This window comes from Psammomys obesus, unplaced genomic scaffold (genome assembly GCF_907164565.1).
Source record: "Psammomys obesus unplaced genomic scaffold, mPsaObe1.curated_primary_1811, whole genome shotgun sequence".
Classification (NCBI taxonomy): Eukaryota; Metazoa; Chordata; class Mammalia; order Rodentia; family Muridae; genus Psammomys; species Psammomys obesus.
The window spans coordinates 15617191-15642644 of NW_026592510.1; the positions used below are offsets into that span (position 1 = coordinate 15617191).

The following is a 25454-nucleotide window of genomic DNA, read 5'->3' on the forward strand; positions in this document are numbered from 1 at the left end:
TCTTTTAAAATTAGCTAAGCATCACTCTCTTTTGAAAACATTTGTATGTTTAGTGTCCACAGGTGGCTATGATTTATTAATATCTGATTTTTTTTTCTTTCTTTCTCTTAAAGATAGTGTTTCTAGAAGAATCATCTCAGCAAGAAAAACTGGCCAAAGAATGGTGCTTCAAACCATGTGAGATCAGAGAGCTGAGCCACCAGTAAGTCTCTGCTAACACCTTCCCCTTTGCTGGAAGCCAGTATCAAGGTTCAAAGGAGAGGAAGGGCTTTCTAAATAACCAGTTGACCATTAGTAGGGAAGATGGGCAAGTGGAAGGCCCAGTGAAGGACAGAAGCTTTGAGGACCAGAGGCTGGCATGGTTCCTTTATTTCTTCAGCAAACATCTGTTGAGTGTCTTGTGTGCAGGGCTGAATCTTAACAAGTTTTTAGTTCCATATAAACATGGGGGACAGGGGATAGGAGGGAAAAAACAGGAAAACTATTAAGGACCAGTTTGAGGAGCTACTCACTCCAACAGCATTTTTAGGGAAGACCTGTGTTCAAAATGTGTTTGAGTTGAATTTTTTATGGGCTTTACTATCTGTATAAAACACACTCCTTGTGCAAGGCTCAATGTCTCCATAGCTTGGTTGATTTGTTTGATACAAATGAGAACACTTGTCTTCAGCTCAAATATTTTATCTGATTTCAGAAGGCTGTATTTTTAAACCAAATAAAGAGTGGCACCACCATTTTTTATTCTGCAAATGCGTTTAAAACTTGGAAAGTGACTTGAGGGTAATGTGGCTGGAAGTCCATTGAACTAATGATGGTATGCAAATAGACTGGGGCCCTCTGCCAACTGTTCTGATTGTACGGCTTCTTTCCCTGTTTGCCACTTGTTTAGAATGGCAGGGTGGGGGAATGCCACCATATGCCTGTAATCCCATCACACGGAGGCTGAGCCAGGAGAACTGCAATTTCAAGGCTAGTCCGGGTTCCATATTGAAACCTCCCCTCAAAAAGGAAATGAGAAGCTGTGGGTGGGGTTCAGGGGAATGGAACTGTGGATATATATATTAGTAATATAACATATGCTTATTATACATGTAATAATATTATGTAAGTCCTTGGGTTTAATTTCCAGCAGTGCAAAAGTAAAGTTAGATAAAAATAAAAAAAATATATAAAAGGTGGGTAGGTGTTCTGGTTACTGTATATGGGGTCATATATTGTTCTTTTTCTGTATTTTATAAGGCTAGGCTTCCACTAAGGGAAGTATGATTTCTAAGGGAATTATGCTGAGCATAAATAACATGGGAAGCAGGAAGCTGAGAGAAAAGGAGAGCTCCTTCTGGTGCTGCCTGTGGACCGCCTCTCTGCTCCACCTCAAGTTGGCTCTTGATAGCTACCACCTAGCTCATTTTATGAAGGGTGAACAAACTTCTAACCTTGACTGCGGTGTTGACAAGTTGTGAGTCTGTAACCATCCTTGAACTGCAGCTTCTCTCGGCAAAGTGAAGTAGTGCACTGAAGGACTTTGTTCCGAGGGCATCTCTCACATCCTACACGCATCTTTATCTCAACACACACTATACTCATGATTGAGTGTGTGGATTTGCTGGGGTCATGTTCCAGCGCTTCCTGTATTGGGTAAAAGCCACACTCTGGCCACAGTCAGTCCTTCCTGTTCTACTTCTGCTCTTGAAGACTCAAGCACCTTCAAGCACCTCTCTTGCTCCTGAGTTATTGTTCCTGATAAGCACATACAGGTTTGCATTAAAAAACAATGAACTCTCATGTACTCTTCCCATCCTGACTTTTGCTATGAAATATGCCCAGTTCTTTCTCTATGACCCCCATGTGGAGCTCATCAGCCCTCACCATGTTGGACAGAACTAAATCAGTGAGACTCAGTGGGTGAACTTCTTTGAAGTTGAACACCATGGGATCATTGCATTAGAGGTCCTATAGTCTCCATATCCTTTGCCTTCAGGTTTTTGTCACTGGTCACTCCCCTGCCTCTGTTACTCTCACTGATAGCTCTGTGTCCTGGTTTCTTGACAACAGTTCTGCCAATGTCAATTATTGCCTTCTTTTCTTCCTCTGTCCTTAAGTGGATGCTGCTGCTCAAAAGTTAGCTTTGTTTGTTTATTTCTACAGAAATTTCTGGCGTTAGCAGTTTGTAGAAAAGCTTTCCAACCTTGAATCCTATCTTTAACTATTGTTTGACCACTTGTCCCACATCATCAGTAACTTCTTGGACAGCTAGAGGTCACAAGCTAGGGACTAGATGTGGTTTTCAGAAGTGTGAGCCTCTTTTCAAAGTGAAGTATCCACACTTAGGTAGTTTGTTGCAGAAACGTGAAACGGTCTACCGCATCATACTTTGACATGTGGCTTGGGCTGACATGTGGTCCTGCACACCTGACTCTCCAAGCGGATCCTTGGCATGTCGTGTGTTCACCCTCAATATCCTCAAAACTTTGTCTTTCTGAATCATTTCCTTTGCTTCCAGGTACTGATAAAATATTAAATTCTTCCTCTCGTATTTATTACTTGCTTTTCTGTTCTCGTCACATGATCTTTATTCAGAAGCTTTTTGCACAGAAGATTACAAGAGTGTTTTAGCTTGTGTATTTTTTCATCGTGTTTGTATGTACAGGGATATATGCCTGTGCACATGCATGTAGAAGACAGAATTTGACACAGTATCTTCTTCATCCATCCTTTACCTCAGTTGTTGAGGCAGGGTCTCTTTCTTGAAATCCAGAACTTTACCACCTCAGCTAATCTACTCAGCTAGCTTGTTCTGGGGCCCTTTGTCACTGCCCCCACCCTGTCCTGGGATTGAAGGTGAGCCGCCATGCCCTCCTGTGTGTGGGTGACTATTAGGAATTTGAGCTCTGGTTCTTACGCTTGCCCAGGAAATACTCTGTCCATTCAGCGATCCCTTTGACCCCTCAATGTTATGTTTTGGAAGTGATTCATATTGGAAGAGTAATTTTTTGCTTTTTTATTTTTCTGTTGAATAGTACTCCATTGGGCCACAGTTGGTTTATCCATATTTTCCATGACAGTTATTTATATCGTTTCCTGTTTGGGGCTACAATATGAACAAAACTACTGCAAACATTCTTGCAAAATCTGTTTTATAAATTTATGCTTTATTTATCTTGAGTAGACTCTTAGTGAAATTATTCACTAAGAGCCTCTGTGTGACAAGATCTCTCTCTTTCCCCCTTCCCTCCCTGACACACGCACTTCTCTAATATCTTGAGCTATCATAAAGTCTCTGAAGACAAGAAGGTGTCTTATTTCTCTGCAGACAACCCCCTATAAATCTTAACTGAGTTCCTAAACATGACTGATGAGTACCCACCCAACTGCACACTAACTCAAAAGCTGTTTCATTTTGTGATGCTAGAGAGAGTAAGAGCCCCAAAGGCAGAGGCACCCAGAGAGGACAGGGACTGACACATTTCACATTGTAGACTCCCTTCTTTGTCATGAGTTGTCACTGTTCTTTGTCATATACGTTATAGTGAACAAGAATGTTGAGCCTACCGGGGAGCTGTCAAGGTCAAGACTCCCCTTCAAAGCTCACAAGCCAATGCTCAGCTTTTTCAAGCTAAGGACATTTCCTGAGCTTGCATTTATTGATGTACAAATGAGGATGCCACTCGCTTGCTCCATGTGTTGAGAACATTACATTTCCACCACCAGCATTTACTGATACTTTCATTTGCTAGGCACCACTCCTGCACACAATAACTCAGCCCTCCCAACAACTCTATGGTCATAATGCTTTCCTTATTTTTTCTCTCTCTTTTTTATGAAATGTGTGTATGTGCATGTATACATCAAGAAATACCCTTGAATATATATAATCTATATTTCATTTTATAGGGAACTATCTAGTAGCCATGTAGACACATTTTAAATGCCCTTTCAGCTCTATCACAGTTAACATCTTTTTAAAATATGGAAGTCTGGTTTACAGTCAATATATTCTATAACCAAAAGACAATGGCTATGTAACCGAGGTACACATCATGATTGATTTAAACGGTGACCAATGAATGTGAGTTAGTACTTGGAGACACTTGTTTCAGCCACTCATTGCTTACAGCACAGTAGTCCACAAAATATAAAGTTAGCAGAACATCTATATAAATAAATAATTTTTAAAAAATCAATACTAGATTTGTGATATCAGCATAGATGTTTTGCTAGCTTCCGTTATTTTTCGTAAGGTGAAAGTGAGGCACAGCGAGACCAGATCAAATGACACATATCCCGCTGCTGGGTCCTCACTCAGGCAGTCTGACCTAGAATGTATGTATGTACATACAAATATATACGTATATGTGTGTATGTATATAAATCTGTTATAGCAAGCCGCCTACAGCAAGGGACACAATATTCAGCTGTGTCTAGCTCTAGTACATACATGCATTCAGTGTTAGCTGCCATAGCCACAGCCACATTAACATTTCTAGTTGTCTTTTGAAAATAGAGAATTTTAAAACTACTCACGGCAGCATCTTATATCTGGATGTATGGATACATATTATTTCCTGGCTAAGGGTTTTCTCCTTATGGTACTGAGTGTCAAGCTTAACTTCCTTGGGTGATTTCCCAGTTGCTCTAGGTAAAAGTAGCAGAATATATATCACCTGTTAATATATTTTGCATTTGGATGAGCTGATACAGTGAATACCCAATGGAACTGAATTAGCTCTTTAGATGAGCTTTTACATGTCTGCTAGCATTGGCCTGACTCCCTTCTGTGGATAATGCTCCTGAAAACTTTTAAATATCTGTCCAGAATATCTATAAGAATAACTAGAAATGTGACTGGGTGGCATCGTCAGACTCAGCTAATGAGAAGTACAAATGGTAACCTGAGTGTAGCGGGGCATGGCTATCACCTCAGCACTCAGAAGCTGGAAGCAGGAGACACTCGAGTTCATTGCCAGCCTGGGCTACACATCAACATCATGTCTCAAAAAGGAAAGAGAAAGAATGGAAGCATGGCTGGTGTTCACAGCATCACAGCCTCCTCGTCATTTCACCTTCAGACCATCGGCTCATTTCAGTAATTTCCTGACAAAGCTCAAGGATCTCAAACCAGCTCAGGCATGTTCTTGATGCTTCTGCTGAAAGGGCAGCCTTTGAACACATGGAGGACAGGATTTTTTGCAGTCTTTTAAAGAAGAGGGCCAGTGAGCCTTAGGTCGCTATCTCTTGCCTTTGCCCTCCTCTGTGACATGTGTGCCTGTCCCTCAGCCCAGTTCTTGAAGCTTGAAGACCCCATCCCAGCCTCTGCCCTCTGTCCACCTGTGAAAACAGAGTCATTGAATGGGGCCATGGCTCTTCTCTTTTCTTCTGCTACAGCAGCTTCTGTGCACATCTTTGTTTTCCTTTCCTCCACCCTCTCTGATTAGAACCGCACACATTGCAACTTGGGTGCTCACTCTCTCTCTCTTAGCAGAACTCGATTCTTGTTTTCTGATCTCTTAAAAAATAAGAAAACTCATAGTTGTAAATGGCCAGGATAAATGAACCCCTTGTCTAAAGACGGTTTGGAATGATTTTCTTTTCTCTTTACTTCTCAGTGAGTTCTTCATGCCAGGCCTCGTCGACACACACATCCACGCCCCTCAGTATGCCTTTGCTGGAAGCAACATAGACCTGCCACTTTTGGAGTGGCTGAACAAATACACATTTCCTACAGAGCAAAGGTTCCAGAGCACCGATCTGGCTGAAGAAGTCTACACTAGAGTTGTGGTGAGTATCCTGTGTGTAGTTGCTGTGCAATGCCTGATCATCTAGGCAAACATTCCCTTCTAGGACCAGACTTCAGGTAGAGGAAGCTAAGTTTGGCACAGAGTGCAACGTTTTTAATTCTTTTCATTATCCACTGAGCGTTACACCCTCTCAGTGGCAAGGAGACAATTTGAGTCTAACGACCCTCGTCTCGGCCTGATGGATTCTACAGCATTCTCTTCTTCTTGTCTTCTGAGTGTGTTCTCTTGCTGCAGCCAATCCACAATGCTGTTCTGAGGACCATATGGAATATCTGTGTGACCTTTGGAAGGTTCTGTGACTCACCGTCCCCATCTGTGAAACTCAGAGATAACAATAGTACCTACTTCCTGGGATTGTTATGATAATTCACCAGGTTAATATTTGTGGGGTCCCTTAAAATAGTGCCTAGAACATGGTAAGAGCTGCATTTGTCTCTTTATTTTTATCAATGTTCAAGGGAAAATAAAGTTCATATTACTTTGGGGAGGCTACCACATTGTTTTGGTGGGTTTGCGAGGAGGGAGGATGGGTCCCCCATTGCAGAACAGGTGGGAATATGATGTGAGCACTGATGGCATCCGTAGAAACACCGGAGCCACTGCAGTCCCTGAGCCCTGGCTGCAGTGTGTGTCCACTGCATGCTGATGGCCTGGACAGTGCCTCTCCTTCTCCTCTTTCCTAAAGACCAACTCCAGGGCAAGAGCACAGTCAGAAACTGAAACACCATCCGCAGTAAAGAGGGGAGACTGCAAACGCTTTTCTCCCGGCTCTGCCTCCCTCGGTGAATGCTCCGGACTGTGCTCCTGGATTCTTCTTTGACCTACTGGTTGTTCTACGATACTGGCCCCACACTATCTGCACGGACTGGCCTGGCCTTCCTGCCAGCTCCTTGTCTGGTATCGTTCCAGCCTCAAGGGATAGAAGCGAGCGATTGCATTCATTCAGTTGTCTTGCTTAATTATAATTGTGGGGCTTACATTTTAGGCCACATCCACATGACACTAGAAAAAGTTTTCAGGCTGAAAGCTGGCTATGAATTGGTTAGCACATGGTGCTAATGAACTGCGTTACCCACACTAAATCTTTATCCTCAAAACGTATTTATACTTCACATTGTTCTAAAAAGGGTTTGAAATTGCTTAAAATTGCACAGCATGAAGCAAAAGAAAATGAGTCATCAAATCACAGCAAAGGAAAAAAGGGGGAATGGAGAAATAGAACCCCAAAGTCAACACACACTCTTGGTAGAGTCTGCCATAAATTAGGCTCTATGTTTCTAGTACATGATATAGACAGGGAAATTGGAAATGAAATTCACACTGTGTGTGTGATTTTGAGAGCCACATTTTTTGGGAGATAGAGGCACATCTATTCTTTATACTGAAGTTAAAAAAAGATTTTGACATTGTTTAATGTGGATAGATATTATTGCTGTCAAAATATATTTGCAAAAATTATTGGTGACAGGAGAGAGAAAATAGATAGATAGATAGATAGATAGATAGATAGATAGATAGATAGAAAGAAAGAGAGAGAGAAGGGAAAAATCCCACTACATCAGATCTTCATACTTGAGATAGTAAGCAAAGACTATATATCCCTCAGGTGAGATCCATTTCTTTATTAGAAATGTAGGTGTTCAAAGTCAGTGGATTCGGGCTGGAGAAATGGCTCAGAGGTTAGGAGCACTGACTACTCTTCCATAGATCCTGAGTTCAATTCCCAGCAACCACATGGTGGCTCATAATCACCTGTAATGAGATCTGGTGCCCTCTTCTGGCATGCAGGCACACATGCAGGCAGAACACTGTGTACATAATAAATAGATAAATCTAAAATCAGTGGGTTCTAAACTGGTCTATCCTTGGCAAGTATTTATTTGCCAGACATGACTTTCAGTTCTGGTTTTGAGCAGGTCAACACATGCTGACAGAGAGATTAGGGTGGTGTTGACCTCTGCTTAAAAGAGTTGGCATTCTTCCATCCCTTCCCCTCCCCCCACCTCTTCCTTCTTGTGTCCTCCCTGTCTTGTCACTTGACTGTTCTTTGCATAGATTTTTGAATTTTCTAGTGTTTTTAGTTTAATTTTCTAGTCCAGTTTGAAACTGCAGCTTCTCATCCAATTCAAGCTTTTCTTCATGAGAACCCAGGCTGGAGGGCTTTCCTCAAACCCATCTTAGCACTGACCGACCGATAAACCTTATTACAGGCTGAACTTTGTAGGGAGCACACAGGCCCCAGTGTCACTGAGAGAACATATCTTGTAGCCATTCATTTTCTACAGGAAAGGATTCTTCAGGAGAGGTGGGAGGGACATCCTTGGTGTTCTGAGGAAGTGATGCCCTAGATGCTGGACATCAACTAGATCTCTACTTAAGCCCTTTCTTCATCTTGTTTTTTTTTGGGGGGAAGGGGAGATTTGTGCCCTTTCCACACTTACCAGTTTCTACAGAGAGGGACTCCCCACACAGAACAGGCTAGGAATGGTTGGGTGGCTTCCGTAGGGAGAAAGTGACCTCACAGACTCCAGACAGTTTCTTGCTAGCTCCCCATCTGTCCACCCTCTTCCCAAGATTTCCAGGTTCTTCTCTGTGTTTACCTCTGCTGTTGTCTCATCTTGTGTCTTTCTTGGGAGTTAATCCATATTGCTCTCACTTATTATTCACTTAGAGCAAGTGAAAATTTGCTAAGGAAAAAAGAGGCGTAATAGTCATTGTCCTGCCAAGTTGAAGCAGAAGTCTGGCTCAATAATTTTACTTTGTCATACACTGAAATATCCCACATGTATACTCGCAAATCAACAAAATTCAAATATCCTTGAATGACCCAAAGAACAAGGAGTTAATTGGCATCTCATTTTACGACCTCTGAAACACACACAATCATGTGAATCTAGGAAATCAAAATCACTAACCTTTCCTTAAGCTCACACTTTGAAGATATAAATACTTTTGCCATTTACTTAGGCCTCTTCCACATCAAGATGGCATACCTTTAAATAAACACATTTTAAAATTAAAAACCAGACTTCTAATTTCATCTGCATGTGCCATGTGACTTTTGAGCACATGCGATTCAGGATTTTTGTGGTTTATTTTTAGCGGAGAACACTCAAGAATGGCACAACCACGGCTTGCTACTTTGGAACAATTCACACTGACTCATCCCTGCTCCTTGCGGAAATTACAGGTGAGCAGCTGAAAGCAGGGTTTATGGGCACACTGAGCAAAGATAACCAGAGCATGCCTGGTAATAGCTTCCTCAGTGGGAAGCTGTATCTTTGGATCTAGAATTTGAGCATCTGTGCTTTGCACTTCTGGCAAGTAACGGAGTGTGAATGTCCTCAACCCTGGAGTGGATTTTTATTGTGTAAATGATTTGATTATTTCTACATGGATTCTGATTTCCAGGATGATGGTTAAAGGTCTGAATTTTATATTTTGATTTGGGGCTTTTTAGGGTGCATTTATCAGGGTAGCTGTGGCAACAGTTTGTTATATTGTAATCAACAGCTAGGTCTTGGTGGTTAGCTAGATTCAGGGCATTTTGCTAGATGTCAGGAACACAGTGAAATAGGAGATAATTTTTGTCATGAAAGGTGCAGAAAGGGTACTTGAAACTGATTAATAATCCCAATAACAACTGTGATTCTGTTATAGGTACCAAACATTGTACAAAATACGTAACCCTAAGTAGCTGTCTGATATCTATTGGTGCCCTCGAGGCACAGATTGAATATTCACATGTCCTCAGAGCTGGGAAGAAGGGAAACTGGATTTAGGTTGATGATTCCACACATACCCAGCACAGTGCCTGGCCTATAGCAGGCGCTTGATAAGCACTGTTGGCTGGTGATGTGTTTACCATGCTGTTGCCTTCCAGGATAGTTCATACCAAGGGCCGAATTTCTGACACTGAAAACAATAATGCAAGTTTTCAGAAGAGGCAAAGACTCTTCCAAAGAGCCTGGGAAGACTCTATGGAAGTGGCCTTTAACTGCATGGAAGACAAAACAGGGAGAGACTAAAATGAGTAAGTGAGATGGACAGAGCTGTGGGGGCAAGCATGTTGATGATGGAGACAGGAAATAGCATGGTTCAGAGAAAGGGAGAGATTCATGAGGTCAGGAGGGAGAGAAGGATGAGCAGGTTTAGACCACAGAGGGTCTGGGACATGCATCAGAGACTCAGAAGAAGGTTTCAGGCCAGTAGAGTGAAATGATGATCGTGGTGTGTTAAGGAATTAATCTGATAACTACGTATTAAAATAACTCCCAGGGAGAGAGTGGCAGAAAGTCTTTGTAGACAGCAAGGAGACATTGTAAAACAACCCTACCTCTGTATCTCAACTGAAATAAGCGTTCCATCTGATAGACATTCTTCATTGCCAGCAGCTGGTAGGAATTTGGTCGATGATAACGATATCTCTATGTTACTGCAGTAAGGGAGAGAGTAACTGAGCATCTGAGGACCATGAGCCCCTCCTGCATCATTCTTTGTGTATTTCTTACCATCCTGCACAACACAGAGGATCCTCGGGTACCAGAGTCCAGATCTCAGATAAAAGCTACCATCTTGGAGTAATCACTGGGAAGAGAACTCAAATGCAAGTCAATAGCCCAGCATCTGAGCTTTTAACATTTCACACGCTGTGTTTCATCTAGAAAAGGGACTCAACATGCATTCGGAGGAACACAATCTACTGATGGCAGGAGAGTATCAGATGGGAGAGAAATGAATGGGGGGTGGATGGGAGAAAAAAGTTGGTATGTCGAGGAATATGAATGTATTTTCTAGATCTGAGGCTATTCCCTTTTGGCCCATGAGGGAAGATGAGTGTCAAGATAGTTATGACATTAGTAGAACTATAGACAAACTATAGAATCAAAATAAGGAGTATAAAATATCAATTATTTCCTGGAAGTCTGGGAATGGGTTGAGGACTAGTTGGAAGAACGTTTATCACTAATCAAATTTAGTGGCTTTGTTATTGTCGCAATGTGAAAAGAGATGATTCTAAACATTCTTGCTTTTCAGAATAATTTTAATTTAAAAATGTTTCTTGAATCCTCAAAAAATAATCACACACATTGGAAAAGAAACATATCTTCAGTCTCTTTCTTTGTATGCTTCACAGATAAATTTGGGCAGCGAGCATTTGTGGGCAAAGTATGCATGGACTTGAATGACACAGTTCCTGAATACAAGGAGACCACTGAGGAATCAGTCAAGGAGACAGAGAGGTAGTGTGGGGAGGGAGGTTCGGGGGAGTGTTTGTTCTGTATTTTGGATGAGTCCTCTGCTTCTCTGATGGAGTTTGAAATGGAGGGAGAAAAGCAGGCACCATTATGACCCAGCTGGGATCTGAGCACTGTGGCAGGCTATTCTGGTTGTTGTAATTCCTATAAGCATGTGCTGGTGGTCAGTGGCTCACAGAGCTTTCCCCCTGCACACCATTCTTGACCGTCACAGAAAGTTCCACAAGGTTTCTGGGTCATTGTTGTTGTTTTTGGCTTATTTGCTTTTATAATAAGAAAACTGAGCCTGACATAGCCTGACTGACTTGCCCACAGCCAGTAGACTATTTCCCGTTATTCTGATGTAATGCCAGAGATAATTACTTTATAAAGAGAAGAGGTGTCTTTGGGGTTATTGTTCTAGAGGTTTCAGTATATGATATAGAGTCACATGCCTTTAGCGAAGGAGTGGATGTTAGGGTATACTGATGTATCCTAGGAGTCAGGAAGGATAGCCAGAGAGAGAGGACTGGCTAGAATTCCAAAATGCCTCAAAGAGGCACATGCCCAATGACCTATAGATATCCCAGCAAGGAGAGGTTGTGGAGAAAGGGGAACCCTCCTCCACTGCTGGTGGGAATGTAAACTGATACAACCACTCTGGAAATCTATCTGGCGCTTTCTAAGACAATTAGGAATAGTGCTTCCTCAAGACTCAGCTATACCACTGCTAGGTATATACCCAAAATTTGCTCAAGTACACAAAAGGGATATTTGCTCAACCATGTTTATAGCAGCATTATTTGTAATAGCCAGAACCTGGAAACAACCCAGATGTCCATAAACGGAGGAATGGGTACAGAAATTGTGGTATTTTTACACAATGGAATACTACTCAGCAATCAAAAAGGAGGAAATCATGAAATTTGCAGGCAAATGGTGGGATCTAGAAAAGATCATCCTGAGTGAAATATCCCAGAAGGAGAAAGACAAACACGGTATATACTTACTTATATAGACCTATAAGATATAATAAACATAATGAAATCTATACACCTAAAAAAGATAATCAAGAGAGCGGACATGGGGTAAGATTATCAATCCTTGTTTAGAAAGACAGATGGGATGTGCATTGAACATATGACAGGAGTCTACTGAGCGCATTTGAAAGACTCCAACTAGCAGTGTTTTCAAAGCAAAGACTCATGACCAAACTTTTGGCAGAGTACAGGGAATCATAAGAAAGAAGGGGAGTTAGTCTGATGAGGAAAGGATAGGAGCTCCACAAGGACCAAAGATATCTGGGCACAGGGTCTTTTCTGAGACTGACATGCAACCAAGGACCATGTATGAATGTAACCTAGAACCTCTGCTCAGATGTAGCCTGTGGTAGCTCAGTAACCAATTGGTTTCCCATAGTGAAACCAATTTCTAACAGGAACTCAATGACTGGCTCTTTGGCCTCCCCACCCCCCAAGGGAGGAGCAGTCCTATTAGGCCACAGAGGACAGCTTTGCAGCCAGTCCTGAAGATACCTGATAAAACAGGATTGGATGAATGGGGAGGAGGTCCCCCCTATCAGTGGACTTGGAAAGGGGCACGGTGGAGATGAGGGAGGGGGGGAGGGAGGGACTGGGAGGGAATGAGGGATAGGGACACGGCTGGGATACAGAGTTAATAAAATGTAACTGATAAGAAAAAAATAAAATAAAATAAAAAAAAGAATGTAAAAAAAAAAAAGATATCCCAGCAAACCTCACTTCCTAAGTTACCCTGTTTCCAAACAGCACCAACCTGGAGGCCAAGTTTTGGCACATGAACCTTTGGGGGACATCCATCTAAACTATGTTATTCATGTAGATTAAAGTGTCAGAGCCAGGGTTTAATAGAGTGAATCTATGTGACTTCAAATGTAGAGTTCCTTTCAGTGTGGCATGGGTCTCATGTCATGCTTAGTGTGAAAAAGAGCGGCATGTGTGAGCATTTGTTACACATGCTCAAGAATAATGGTGTGAGGAGGCACAGAAAACACACAGGTGTTACAGAAACTGTTACATTTATAGATGAGTGACAGACATTTTGGTAAAAATGTCTCAGCCAGGTATGGCAGTACATGCCTGCAATCCAATGTGGGAGATTCAGGAGGGAGGATAATGAGTTCCAAGCCAGCCTTAGCCACATGCTGATAACTTCTCTCAAAACCAAGAGAAAATGTGTGTGTGTGTGTGTGTGTGTGTGTATTATGCAGAGGTACAAAACAGAGACATTTTCTCTGCTTAAGCCACCCAAAGACACCTGTATCCTTTCAGTGGGTTTTCAGTGGGTTATAACCACCGAGCATGATTGTTTTATATTGTCATAGAAACAGAAAAAAAATATGTGCATGATACAGCCTTGAATGAGCACAACATATGCAAGTACTGAACTAGAATCCCCCCTCTCCAGAACTGTTACGAGAGGAGTAGGGCACAGACACACAGCGGGAAGGCTGTATTCCTTCTGTACCCCTATCCCACATCTACGGATTCGTGGGGAGCAGAGCGCTTGCAAGAAAACATCTAGACACATTCGATCGTGACACACAGGCAAGACAGACACTGAAAGGTAGAGACCAAAGCCTGTTCTAGAGTCTCTAGGCACAGAGTGAGTTCACCAGAGGATGTGAATAGTCTGATTTGAGGTAATCTGTAGCTCCAGGGATAGAAGCTAGAGCACCACATGCAGACAGAAATGTTGAAACACGGTGCAGAGAGGCAACTCAACTGGTCCACCTGAAGACTCTAATGTGATTGGTCTTCAGGTCACCACTTAAAGATGCCAAATACAAAGCAGGTGCTCACTGAGTTAAAGAATTGCAGGACTGGGCTAGAAAGAGGTCTTGGCAGTGCAGGATTTGGCTTTGGTTCTGAGCACATACATGGCTGCTCACACATATGTAGTTTTAGGAGATCCAATGGCCTCCCCTGATCTCCACAGGCACCACATGCCAATTGTGCTCAGACATGTAGAGAAATACACACACGAAATAAAACCAACAAAAGAACCACAAGGTATCCTGTTCTGGGGGGAAACAGGATGAGCCCAGGCTCAGGTGTCCGATCCCTTCAATCTCTAGATGTTAGATTGGCAGCCCCTTTTTCAGTTAATCCTGGGAGTTAAAGAAAGAGGCAGAAGGCCATGTCACCAAGGCTATCAGAGGACTTGTCACACACCTGGTATGTCTACAGAATGATGTGTGGATGCAGAAAAATGTGGTATACAATAAAACTGATCAGCTATGAGATAAAAAACAACGCGGTCAGAACATGATGAACTTTAAAAATATTATTCTAAGAAAAACAAGAAGAATGCTAAAGGGCACACTTTATAAACTTTCATTTATATTGAATATATAGAAAATGCAAGTCCACACATGAGACAAAGTGGGAGAGGTTTGTGGGTGCTAGGGAAATACTGCCTATCTCCTGCCTATAGACCTGGGGGATCTCACTCCAATGATGAGAAGTCTAAGCCTGTATTATTATGATGACTCCATAACAGAGTCAGTTTGCTAAAATTATTGAATAGAACACTTACAATGGGTGAACTTTAGGATATGTAAATTATACTTCACCAAAAACTGTGTTGAAAACTGGAAATGTGTTCCAGTACACGATCTCTTTAAGGGTAGAGTAGGAAAGGTAGGAATTTTAAGTGCATGTTTTTGAAGAGATTTTCTTTTCAATTCACCTGAAAGTGATTCTTGACAAAGACATTGCAAGAGCAGAGGGCAGCGTAGTCCAGACTCCTGAGCCTCCTGCTTTTTGCCCCCACACAGCTGAAGCAATTCCTTTCAAAGCCCAAGGATCTCGAGATGTAGTAGCACACTCTAGAGTCTTCTTAAGATATAGACTTAAATTTTAAAAACACATTAAGTGTGTCTTCTAGCATGCCAAGGTCACTAAGTGGGTTTAGGCCACTTTATAAAATCGCTTGCTCATGTTTGTACATATGTCATGTATAAGTGTATGTGCTGGTTCACACAGCCACGGAGGCCAGAGGAGGATGTTGGGTATCCTGCCCTGCCTCTCTGTCTTTCTCCTTTGAGATAAGGTCTCTCACTGAATTGCAAGTTTTCAGCTCCAGCATCCACCTGTCTCTGACCCCCAGCACTGGGATTAGAGGGATGCACAACTTGTCCACCCCACTCCTTTCTCTCGGGATTTAAATTCAGGTTTTCATACTTGCATAGTAAGTGCTCCTACCTACTGCACCATCTCCTCAGCTCCACAAAAGAAGGATTCTTCACTTAGAAACCAATACCCTCTTCATATCCTGTATTAGGCCAGGGCTCCTCCAGAAGACCAGCTTTGTTAAGTATGGTGCCCTGCTCATTAAATTACTTAAAAAAAATAGTTGCACAAAGCAATAGCTTTCATTGTGACACAGGTGTGTATGCAATACTCGGATAACATTCACACCCTCCTCAATTGCTTTTGGTTGTGGATTACACTATGTCATGAGTCTTCATTATGCTCAATTTCATATAACATTTGGGAATTTATTGACCATTTAAGTACTTTTCTTATATAATCTTTGATGGCTTTTCCGTGGTCTCTTGAATATTTAACAGGGAATTTCACTGCATTGTATTCTACATCAAGAGATACAAAGAAGAACTTCTTTAGGTTTATACTTTCCAGGCGTAAGTTTGCTTCTATTTTCTGGGCTCCTCTCACTTCATGCATACTCCCTCCGCAGTGCCAAGGTGAGGGCTGCCATGCGGATCATGCATCACAGAAGAGGGCAGCGCCTCTGCCTTCAGCGGTGGCCACATGCTCGGCTCCTGCACAGTCCACTGTTGTGGTCACTGTACCTTAATTTATAGTTTGTTTTTCCTGGTGGAAGGATGGAGCCACGGGCTTTGTTCACGCCTGAAAAGTTCCTATCGCATAGGTACGTCCCCAGGCTCTCAATTCACATTTTAGTCTGAAAGCATACCAGAAGGAAGAAAACTGACAATCTTTTCTGGCCAGGACAGAAACAACCATTCACAGGACAGTGGTCCCCATTCAAGTAGTCAGGAGTGCAGGTTCACCATTTGTACCATTCCCCAATACTTCACAGACCCTTCTGTCATAGTCCTTCACCTTCCTCAAATATCTGCCCTTGGAGACTGACAATACAGTGTATATAAATAGCTTCCACGTGAGAGGGGATTAGAAGGACACTGTCCAAGGGTCCTAAATGCCGGTGTGTGCATAAGAATCCATGGCCTCATCGTCCATGAAACAAAGTGCACCGCAACTCCATCACACAGGATTGGAGCCACTGGGACAGCCTGGGGCCTGTGTGGATGCGCAGAGCTGCCTGCACGATGCCACAGGACAATATTCCCGGTGACTTTCCTCTCCCTCTTTTGCTATCAAAGAAAAAGCTGAGTAATTATTGCTTGTTAATCTCTAATTAGTGGCAGTGAACCCGGTGCTGTTAGAAACATTTATTTGAAAATAATTAACCCTTCTAACTTTGTGTTTGTCCCTTCATTCCAGGTTTGTGTCAGAAATGCTTCAAAAGAATGTAAGTAAACTTGTTCAGTTTTCACCTGGAGTGCTGCTCTGTCCGCTGAGGGACCTGTTAAGTTGTTTGATGGATTAGTCTGTGTACCTATGGCTTAATCTACACAGAAGAGGTGTTGACACAGTCTGCCAATGGCTCAGCTCAGAGAGGTCGGCTTTTTAAAACTGAAAGCACCTGACAAAGACTGAGTATTGAGGTGCACAGAATGACGGTTTCTCACCATGTGCTGTGTTGAATGGTGACCGCAGTGAGATCCATTCACACGTGTAATGGCAAGACCACACAAAAGCCTTGGTAATTCAGTCATTTTATGACTGGGAACTCATGCCCTTTGCTCAGCATCTCATATGATCCAGAAACCCCCATTTCTGGCTATCTATCAAAGGAAATAAAATTGGTATTTTGGAGAAATATCTGTACTTGTGTTTACTGCAGCTCTGCTTACCATAGCCCAAATATGGAAGCAACCTAGGAGTCTATGGATGAACAGATTTTAAAAATTGTATACATATATGTTTGTATATACACACACATCTGCACATGTGTGGTAGTATATAATTTAAATGTCTTCCATATCCCATATTTGTGTATGTATGTATACATATGTGCATGTATAATGGGATACTATTTATTTGTAAAAAAAGAAAAGATATTTCCCTTTGAGGCAGCATTGATGAATCTCGAGCACATTGTGTTAAATGAAACAAACCCATTTCAGAAGAGAAATACTGCATGGTCTCATCTGTATTTGCAATGTGAAAAGGTCAAATTCATAGAAATTTCTGGTTTTTGCTTTTCAGTGCAAGGGTATATGTTTACACCACTCTGATTTTTCCTTTTTCTTTTCTTTTCCTTTTTTTTTTTTTTTAAAAAAAAAAGCAAAAAAAAAAGCACAGTTTTGTAGTCAGGAACAGTCACCTGATTTCAGTAGATTTGATTATTTATTGTTAAAATGTGCCACAAACTTTCTTTTGTTGAGCTAGTTCATGGCTTGAGGGATATTGTGTGTACCTATTTTTGGTTCCCCTACCCTTTGTCTACTTGCAACCCAAGTTCAGTCAGGTGTGTGAAATCCATCCCAAGTTCACTAAGCTTTTAGTTAGTCTAAGGTGTGCTGGTCAGCTGTCTGTCACAGGAACAGAATACCTGAGGTAAGCAATTTATAAGAACGAAAGGCAATTTTAGTCTATGATCGCTTGGTCTCGTGGCTTTTAGGTCTATAGTGAGGCAGAACATGATGGCAGATGTTCCAGGCGGAGGGAAGCTGCCTACCTCATGGCTGCCAGGAAGCCACAACTTACATCTTCCTAGTTGGCTCTACCTCCGAAAGGTTTTGTCATCTACCAATAGCACTGTCGGTTGGAAACCTTCTCATACGTGAGTCTCAGGGACACTTGAGATACAAGTCATCACTTCAGGCTATTCAGTCAGTGCCCTCAGGAGTCGCCCTTTCAACTCAGCCCTCCCCTTCCCACTGCATTTTCTCTTCCTTGTCACGTTGGTCTCTGTAGAGGCAAGGGCTTCATGATCAGAGGAGATAGGTAGCATGTGGGTTGTGAGAACCTGTTTGATGGCGCCTTCTTCATTGGTTCTGTGTGCTGCTAGTCTCCAGAGTGGATTAAGAAACAGGCTCAGACTCAGTGGCACATCCCAGGACCATGGATAGTCAGCCAGGCATCTGCTTTGCTCTGGCATTGCAGGGCCTATGAAAACAGTGCTATTTCTTGCTTCCAAGCACAGTGTGAAAACTGTTTGTGGCTCCAGAGGACAGATTTATAGGTTAGTAAGCCTACCCCTTCCTTCCCTTTTGGCTTTTCACTGCTGCAGTGAAAACGACAGGCATGTTCAGAACTTCTTCCAATTTAATGCTGGGCAAGTTAAGAGTGACGATTGAGGACCCTATCACTTACTATCCTTTTAATAGTGATTTTATTCTGCCAGACACCCACTGAGGTATTACCTAAGAGTTCTAAGTGAGGATGCTGCCAGCACACCTCCTCAAGATGTAAGCAGGGAAATATGCCACCACCTTACCTGAGACCTCACCCCAGGTCTCATCTGAGGTAATGGTAAGGGAATGCCTATAATCAGAGACAGAACTTTCCTCTGTAAACTCGATGCTGAATAATATGCTCTTCTCAAACATGAACTGTTTTTTTGAAACCCTATGTGGAATAGAAATTGGAGATTTTCATCAGTATCAAACCTATAAAATTGTGTCATTGTGGAATCTTCTAAGTGTTCATCTCTATATTTTCCTCACCAATTTTTTTTTTATCATTTCTAGTATTCAAGGGTGAAACCCATAGTGACCCCACGCTTTTCCCTTTCTTGCACGGAGACTCTGATGAGTGAACTTGGCAACATCGCCAAAACCCATGATCTGTACATCCAGGTAGGTGTGGTTTTTTTTTTTTTTCTTTGATTTGTGCCTCAGGCTACACCTACAAGAACTCTTGCTACCCTCGGGTCACCTAATGGCCCTCAGGTGTTCTATAATAATCTATTCCTGAGATCCTCTACAGTCAAAGAATTTCGGGGCAGATGCCCCGATGTTAGCAGGAGGTGGCCTGCCTGTCTGATGTCGTCACCGGGAAAAGCCCTGACTAATGTCACCTAATCTGGTTGGTCAGTTTTGCAGGTCAGAATCCTGAAGCTGGTGTCATCCTCAACATTCTCTGATCCATCTTCAACAGGCTAAGACAGCTTTATAAAGAATAACAAGGTCAATGTCAGACTAGCCATTTTTGGTTAAAATGCCTGTAATACACTTTCTTCCTACTTTTATTTGATGCTTCCCTGGTGTTCTAGAACCTTCATTTGTGGAGGAACCAATTATTATTTGAAAAGTAAAAAGAACTTAATTTCTACCTTACAGAAGTGCATTTAAAATCCTTTTGTTCTGAGTTTCTTAATTTAAAACCAGGAACAAAAAGTATATCTTCCTTTATCATTAAGTTGTTGCAATTTAGCAATAAAATGCTTTCTAAAATCTCACAGCTGGGCTAAAATTAGGAGCTCCCCTCCCCCACGTGAACTTAATTACACACTGCACTAAAATTTCCCCTTTTCCAGAGCTGGCAGTCTTAGAGAAAAGGAAAAGCTGCAGTGAAAGCCACATGTTGATTTCTCCCCTTTTTATTTATTTATTTATTTATTTATTTACTTACTTACTTACTTACTTACTTACTTACTTACTTACTTACTTACTTACTTATTAAATTATGTTCACAGGACCCATTGGCTTATATCTCCCATGCTTATTGTTAGTGGTAGCTGATGTTTGAACTTTGGATTCAGTCTCCAGCAGTTATGCTCCGGTGATAAAATTCCAAATTCAGATAGGATTTCCATATTGGAAACAGAATGTTTTTATTCTTTAAAATAAAAACAAAACAAAACAAAACAAAACAAAAAAAACCCCAGCTTTTTTTATTGAATCTTTTTGAGTTTCACATCGTATACCCCAGTCCCAGTTTCCGTCCTGTCCCCTCATACTGGTCCTCCATCCTTGCAACCTCCCACCCAAGAAAATAGAAACCAAACAAAGTAAGCAAAACAAAGCATAGAAAACATCTCATTGTGAAGCCGTAGTGTGTCGCGGTGTGTTTCACAGTACATCTCTCTGTCCACACATCTTCACTTGCAAATGTCCATTGCAATGAGTCATTGGTCTGGTTTGAGGCCTCTGGCTTCTGTGACACCATCGATACTGGATCCTCACCTGGGCTCTTCCCTGGTTATCCTGTTGTTGCCCTGGGTCATGAAGATCCCACAGCTTTGGATTGGCAGTACAAGCCTCTTTCAGGCACCACAGCAGTTCACCGATGATGCAGATTTTGGGGTGGGCCAACCCAGAGGTCTGGATCTGGGCCTGGAGGGTAGCCGAGTTGGCCAGCCCACCAGTTCTCCCCCATTCTCACCACCATGGTGAGCTCTCCAGCACTGTTCCAGATAGCCCACCCAAATGCCACCATCTGCAGGAGGCAGGGTCAGCTCTCCAGCTCATGCCCTTGGGGGTCAGCTCACCTGAGCCCAGTCTTCCTTCTTCCTCCAATGAACTGAGTTATGTAAAATTTCACACATGAAATATGAGTAACACATTTGCAGCTAAGAGATGGAAAGTCAATAAACTAGCCCAATCCTTTTGTTGAGTGATGTGAAATGGAGGCTTAAAGAAAAGAACTGACTTGCTCTAAGTCATATAACTAGGCTTAGAATTCAACTTTCCTTGTTCAAATTTTAGTTTCCTTCTGAATAAACAATAGACTTATCCTCTGGTGGCCATTGAATTCTTATAGGCAGACTGCTACAAGTAAGACACAGGGTGCCCTTTAAAGATTACCTGTGTTTGTTCTTCCTATAGACTAGAGTTTCAAGACTTGAGGGAAAGATTGTCTTGAGATCTCTCTCTCTATCTCTCTCTCTCTCATACACACACACACACACACACACACACACACACACACAGATGTTCAGGATATTCAGTTTCTTCATTATGCATATTGTCATAGAGGGTATGCATAATTATTTAAAATGAAACACAAATACAGACACCAAAGTTTTCATCTGCAGTCTCTTACATCAACAAGATGAGTAAGCAGAAACTAGCAATAGCATGTTGAAATGGAAGATATAATGTGAAATATTTTATAGAAAAATGAAACATTTATTTGTTTGCAGAGCCATGTAAGTGAAACTCGTGAAGAAATTGAAGCCGTGAAAAGCTTATACCCTGGGTACAAAAACTACACCGATGTCTATGATAAAAACAATCTTCTGACAAACAAAGTAAGTTCAGGATCATGATATAATCTATGTAAAGTAGACCTCACCTTTTAAATTTCAGCAATTCATGAGTAATCACTGTTCTGCAGTACACATGTACTTTCCAAACTAGAGTAAACCCAACGTATGTGTGTCTTTAGATATGTGTGTGTGTGTATCCATCATCATCATCATCTATCATCTGTTTATCTACCTATCTACTCATATATGTGTGTAGATGGTATGTGTCACTTTCTCTGTTTATGTGTGCATAGTGTGTATGTATGTGTGTGTGTGTGTGTGTGTGTGTGTGTTTAATATGGACTGAAGTTTCATTGCTATCATTATATCTAAGCTTTTATTTTGTTTTGGGTTTTTGTTGGTGATGTTTTTTGTTTGTTTTTGTTTTTCAGTTTTTCAAGACAGGGTTTCTCTGTGTAGCCTTGGCTGTCCTGGATTCACTTTGTAGACCAGGCTGGCCTTGACCTCACAGAGATCTGCCTGCCTCTGCCTTCCAGAGTGCTGGGATTACATGAGTGTGCCACCACGCACAGCTAAAAGTAAGCTTTTTATTAGATGATAAGAATGACCTTTTGTCCAATGATGCTTTCACAGTTAGTACATCAGCATGCTTACCTTTGAGTCAGATCTATTTCTAAATCAGATCCATTTCTTTAATTCTTTAAAGAGTATAAAAAAAATAAGTGTGTGGATAACACAGTAAAGTTTGAATATGACTGTCCTCAAGGAAGTTGTTAAATTATAGAATAAACATGATTAGAATTCCATCCAGCATTCACAAAGAGCTCACACATAAGAGCTGTCCAAAGATACACAGTGAATGTCAAAAGTAATTTTTTTTAAACTTTGAGGATGAGAAAAATGAGAATGTATTATTTCTATAATTAATTAAAATTAATTGAGTGGCAAGAGACCTCATTAGAGCAGTATACCCTTTGGCCTTGGCCTTCCTGAAATGAGCACGCTGCCTTGAGAGTTTACGGCAGCAAGTAATTTCTTAGTGACTACACAAAAGGAAATATGAATGCAAGTGATTTGAAAGGTTAATAATTTGCATAAATAATGTAAATTTTACATTGGAAGTGTCATCCTCCTTTACATATATTACCATGTTATTAATAAATTAACCTTACATTTTTATTTTAATTTTATTTGCACAGAGATTGAGAATGATTTATTGAACTATGCTTTCCAAAGGAGAAAGCAATTGGTTATAGGCTTTATATAGAATTAAATGTTACTTGAAAACCCACAAATCTTGACAAGATAGAGCTTTAGAGAGGTCTCAAACATGTGTGGCACCAGCTTTTCTAAATAAGTTTTACCTCCTTAACTAAAAGCTGTTATGATATGACATATCCCAATTTTGTCTTGAGAGAGCTAATGGTTGAGGGGCCTATATTGAAACCAGTAACAGAAATAAAGGACTACTCTCTCCAATATGGCAGCAATCCAAGAATCCCAGAGGCTAGGGCAGGAAGATTATGAGTATGAGGCCAGCTTTGTTTCCATAATGAGTTCAAGGCCAGCCTTAGATATATGGAGAGACCCTGTCTCTAAAATGAGCCATCTACAACAATTAACCTACAGTTCTTTACAAAATCATATTTACAGCTTGCATGTACTTTTTGAAAGTTCTCACTCAAATATAAACAAGTATCAACCTACTGGAAGCATATCATATGGATTTAGAAAGGAAAACAGCTTTGAATTTTTCTACAGTAGAGATGATAGAATGACAATGTGCTCAGTCTGGCTGGATTTCCTATGTCACACATGAGCTGGCTGACCCCTTACCGTGTTGTAAATCAGCTAAAAGAATCAAAAGCAAAAGCTAAGGCTAGCGTGGAGTCCTGTGATAGAGTACTACTGAGTTTGACTGCCAGTACTTGAATCAATCAATCAACCACTCGCTAGATAGATAGATAGATAGATAGATAGATAGATAGATAGATAGATACATAGATACATAGATAGATACATAGAAAAATACATAGATAGATACATAGATACATAGATCATACAAATTTGTTGAAACTTTTGTAATATATATTTAGATGCAGGGATTTTTTTTCCCCTTCAGATAATAGCAACTGTTCTTGTAAAGGCCATTGCTTCTGTATCTTCTTGCAATATTTAACCATGAATATTAATGCAAGCATTTTTAGTGGTAAACTCCATGAAGAATATTCTTCTCTCTAGACAGTGATGGCTCATGGCTGCTACCTTTCTGAAGAAGAACTTAACATCTTCAGTGAACGAGGAGCATCCATTGCACATTGTCCCAACTCTAACTTGTCGTAAGTAGACAATAATTGCTTGACAGATTATTAATGTGTAGTGTAGATAGGCATCTTCTGTTTTCTCAGTAATTCCTTCTTATAGGATCTGTTTCTACAGTTGGTCTGAGTGAGAAGGGAACCAAGTAGGTGTGTACGAAGGTAAAGAAAGAAGGGATTTGGAAGAGGGCATTTTTACAGTCTATACATTTAAAGAGCACCCGCATCTCTGGAAATCTCTGTACTTACTCAGCAAGAGAAAGTAGAACCTAGAGTTTAAACACAACAGCATTCATGTTTTACAGCTTACAACAGACTGAAAGAATGCATGTCCCCCGGAAATGGTCCCCAGGAGTTTAGAAGGTAGTTATGGACAATACAGAACTCGGTTGTGCTGCTGATTTGGGTGAGATGCAACTCATACAGGAAAACCCAGGAGGGACTTCAATCTACATCATTTCCCCGGAATATGAAAGCTTCATTTGTAACATGTTCTTAACCTTCTTATGGGTTATGAATTCATGAGTGAATCAGTTGAAACTTATAGCTTGTATCTCCAGGAAAACAAAACAAAAGCACATAGATGTGAAAATACTGTGTCTAAGTTTAGGGAAATTGGGGGCAACATGTTCTAGTTCATAGGTGCTGGGTTAGAAACTTATAGCTGTACAAGTAGTGTATTGGAGGGGTGAGGGTGGGGGCAGGCTTTGATATAGAGTGTTGGGAAGCCCAACACACAGGAAAGAAGTCAATAGCATCACACCGGTTACCACAGTGCAATCCTGGAATTCTTTTAGGGAACTCAAACAACTATCAGTTGTCCATCCCAAGAATGGAGGACTCCAAGGCAGGAGCAAACCTTCAGCAGTGACAGAGGGCTAGGGGTGACTGTGTTGGTGCATCATTTCCCTGGAACTTCTGAGTATCTCCTAACAAGAACAAAACAGCCTCCAGCATGGAGGCGCAGCAAAGAGCGAGAGATGTTAGCAAGCTTAGGGGCTTTGTGATTGACACAGGTGTATGTGTCCATGGCAAGGTGGGAAGGGCTCCTAGGGACATGGGGCATTTTTCTAGTTGATTTGAAGGTCTGAGAAGACATTGAGTTTTCAAACAGAAAGTAAATGCATGTGTCTCAGTGACCTTAATTACAATCTAGGGACAAGAATTTAACATGCCTTAGATGAACTGTAAAATACTCTCTAAATCAAAACACGATCCAGCTTTTCAAATAAATGCTGATCTTCTAGGACTTTGGGTTTTCCTTGTGAACGTTGGGGCTTTGGAAATTACAGTTCAGCGCATCCTTGAGCATAGTGGAGCCATTTGACCACCTCATCTTCTTAATTTTTTTTTTTTTGAGACAGGGTTTCTCTGTATAGCCTTGGCTGTCCTGGACTCACTTTTGTAGACCAGGCTGGCCTCAAACTCTCAGAGATCTGCCTGCCTTTGCCTTCTCAAGTGCTGGATTACAGGTCTGCACCACCATACCCGGCATCTTCTTAAACTTCTAATGACACAATTGAGCTTCTTTTGTCATTTCGTTGATTTAACAGAGTGAAGATGATGGGGTTCAAATATCAGGCCAGGGACCCTCTCTGAGTTGCTACTATCCTAAAAATCAGCATTTGAATATCAGAGCTCAAATTCACTGGCCTCCATGCTTTTTAGTTGTACTATCTTTGACCCTGTAAGCACAGGAGAAGAAAAACATGAGGGAAGATATCTCTTCTTATCTATCATAAGACCATCACCAATATTCTAAGATAAAACTGGTTAATGAGATAAAAGTCTGGCAA

At 41.3% G+C, this 25454-nt stretch overlaps 1 protein-coding gene across 1 annotated transcript in view; it reads left to right on the forward strand.

The window, feature by feature from the left end:
* The window catches only part of Gda (guanine deaminase), an 86449-nt gene that overhangs the window by 42220 nt on the left and 18775 nt on the right, over positions 1–25454 (forward strand). Inside the window, exons 2-9 of the mRNA XM_055613828.1 lie at positions 114–202; positions 5604–5775; positions 8898–8985; positions 10933–11038; positions 16564–16591; positions 18879–18986; positions 21275–21382; positions 23582–23679. Coding sequence (XP_055469803.1) covers positions 114–202; positions 5604–5775; positions 8898–8985; positions 10933–11038; positions 16564–16591; positions 18879–18986; positions 21275–21382; positions 23582–23679 — 797 coding nt within the window. The remainder of the gene's footprint in view (positions 1–113; positions 203–5603; positions 5776–8897; positions 8986–10932; positions 11039–16563; positions 16592–18878; positions 18987–21274; positions 21383–23581; positions 23680–25454) is intronic.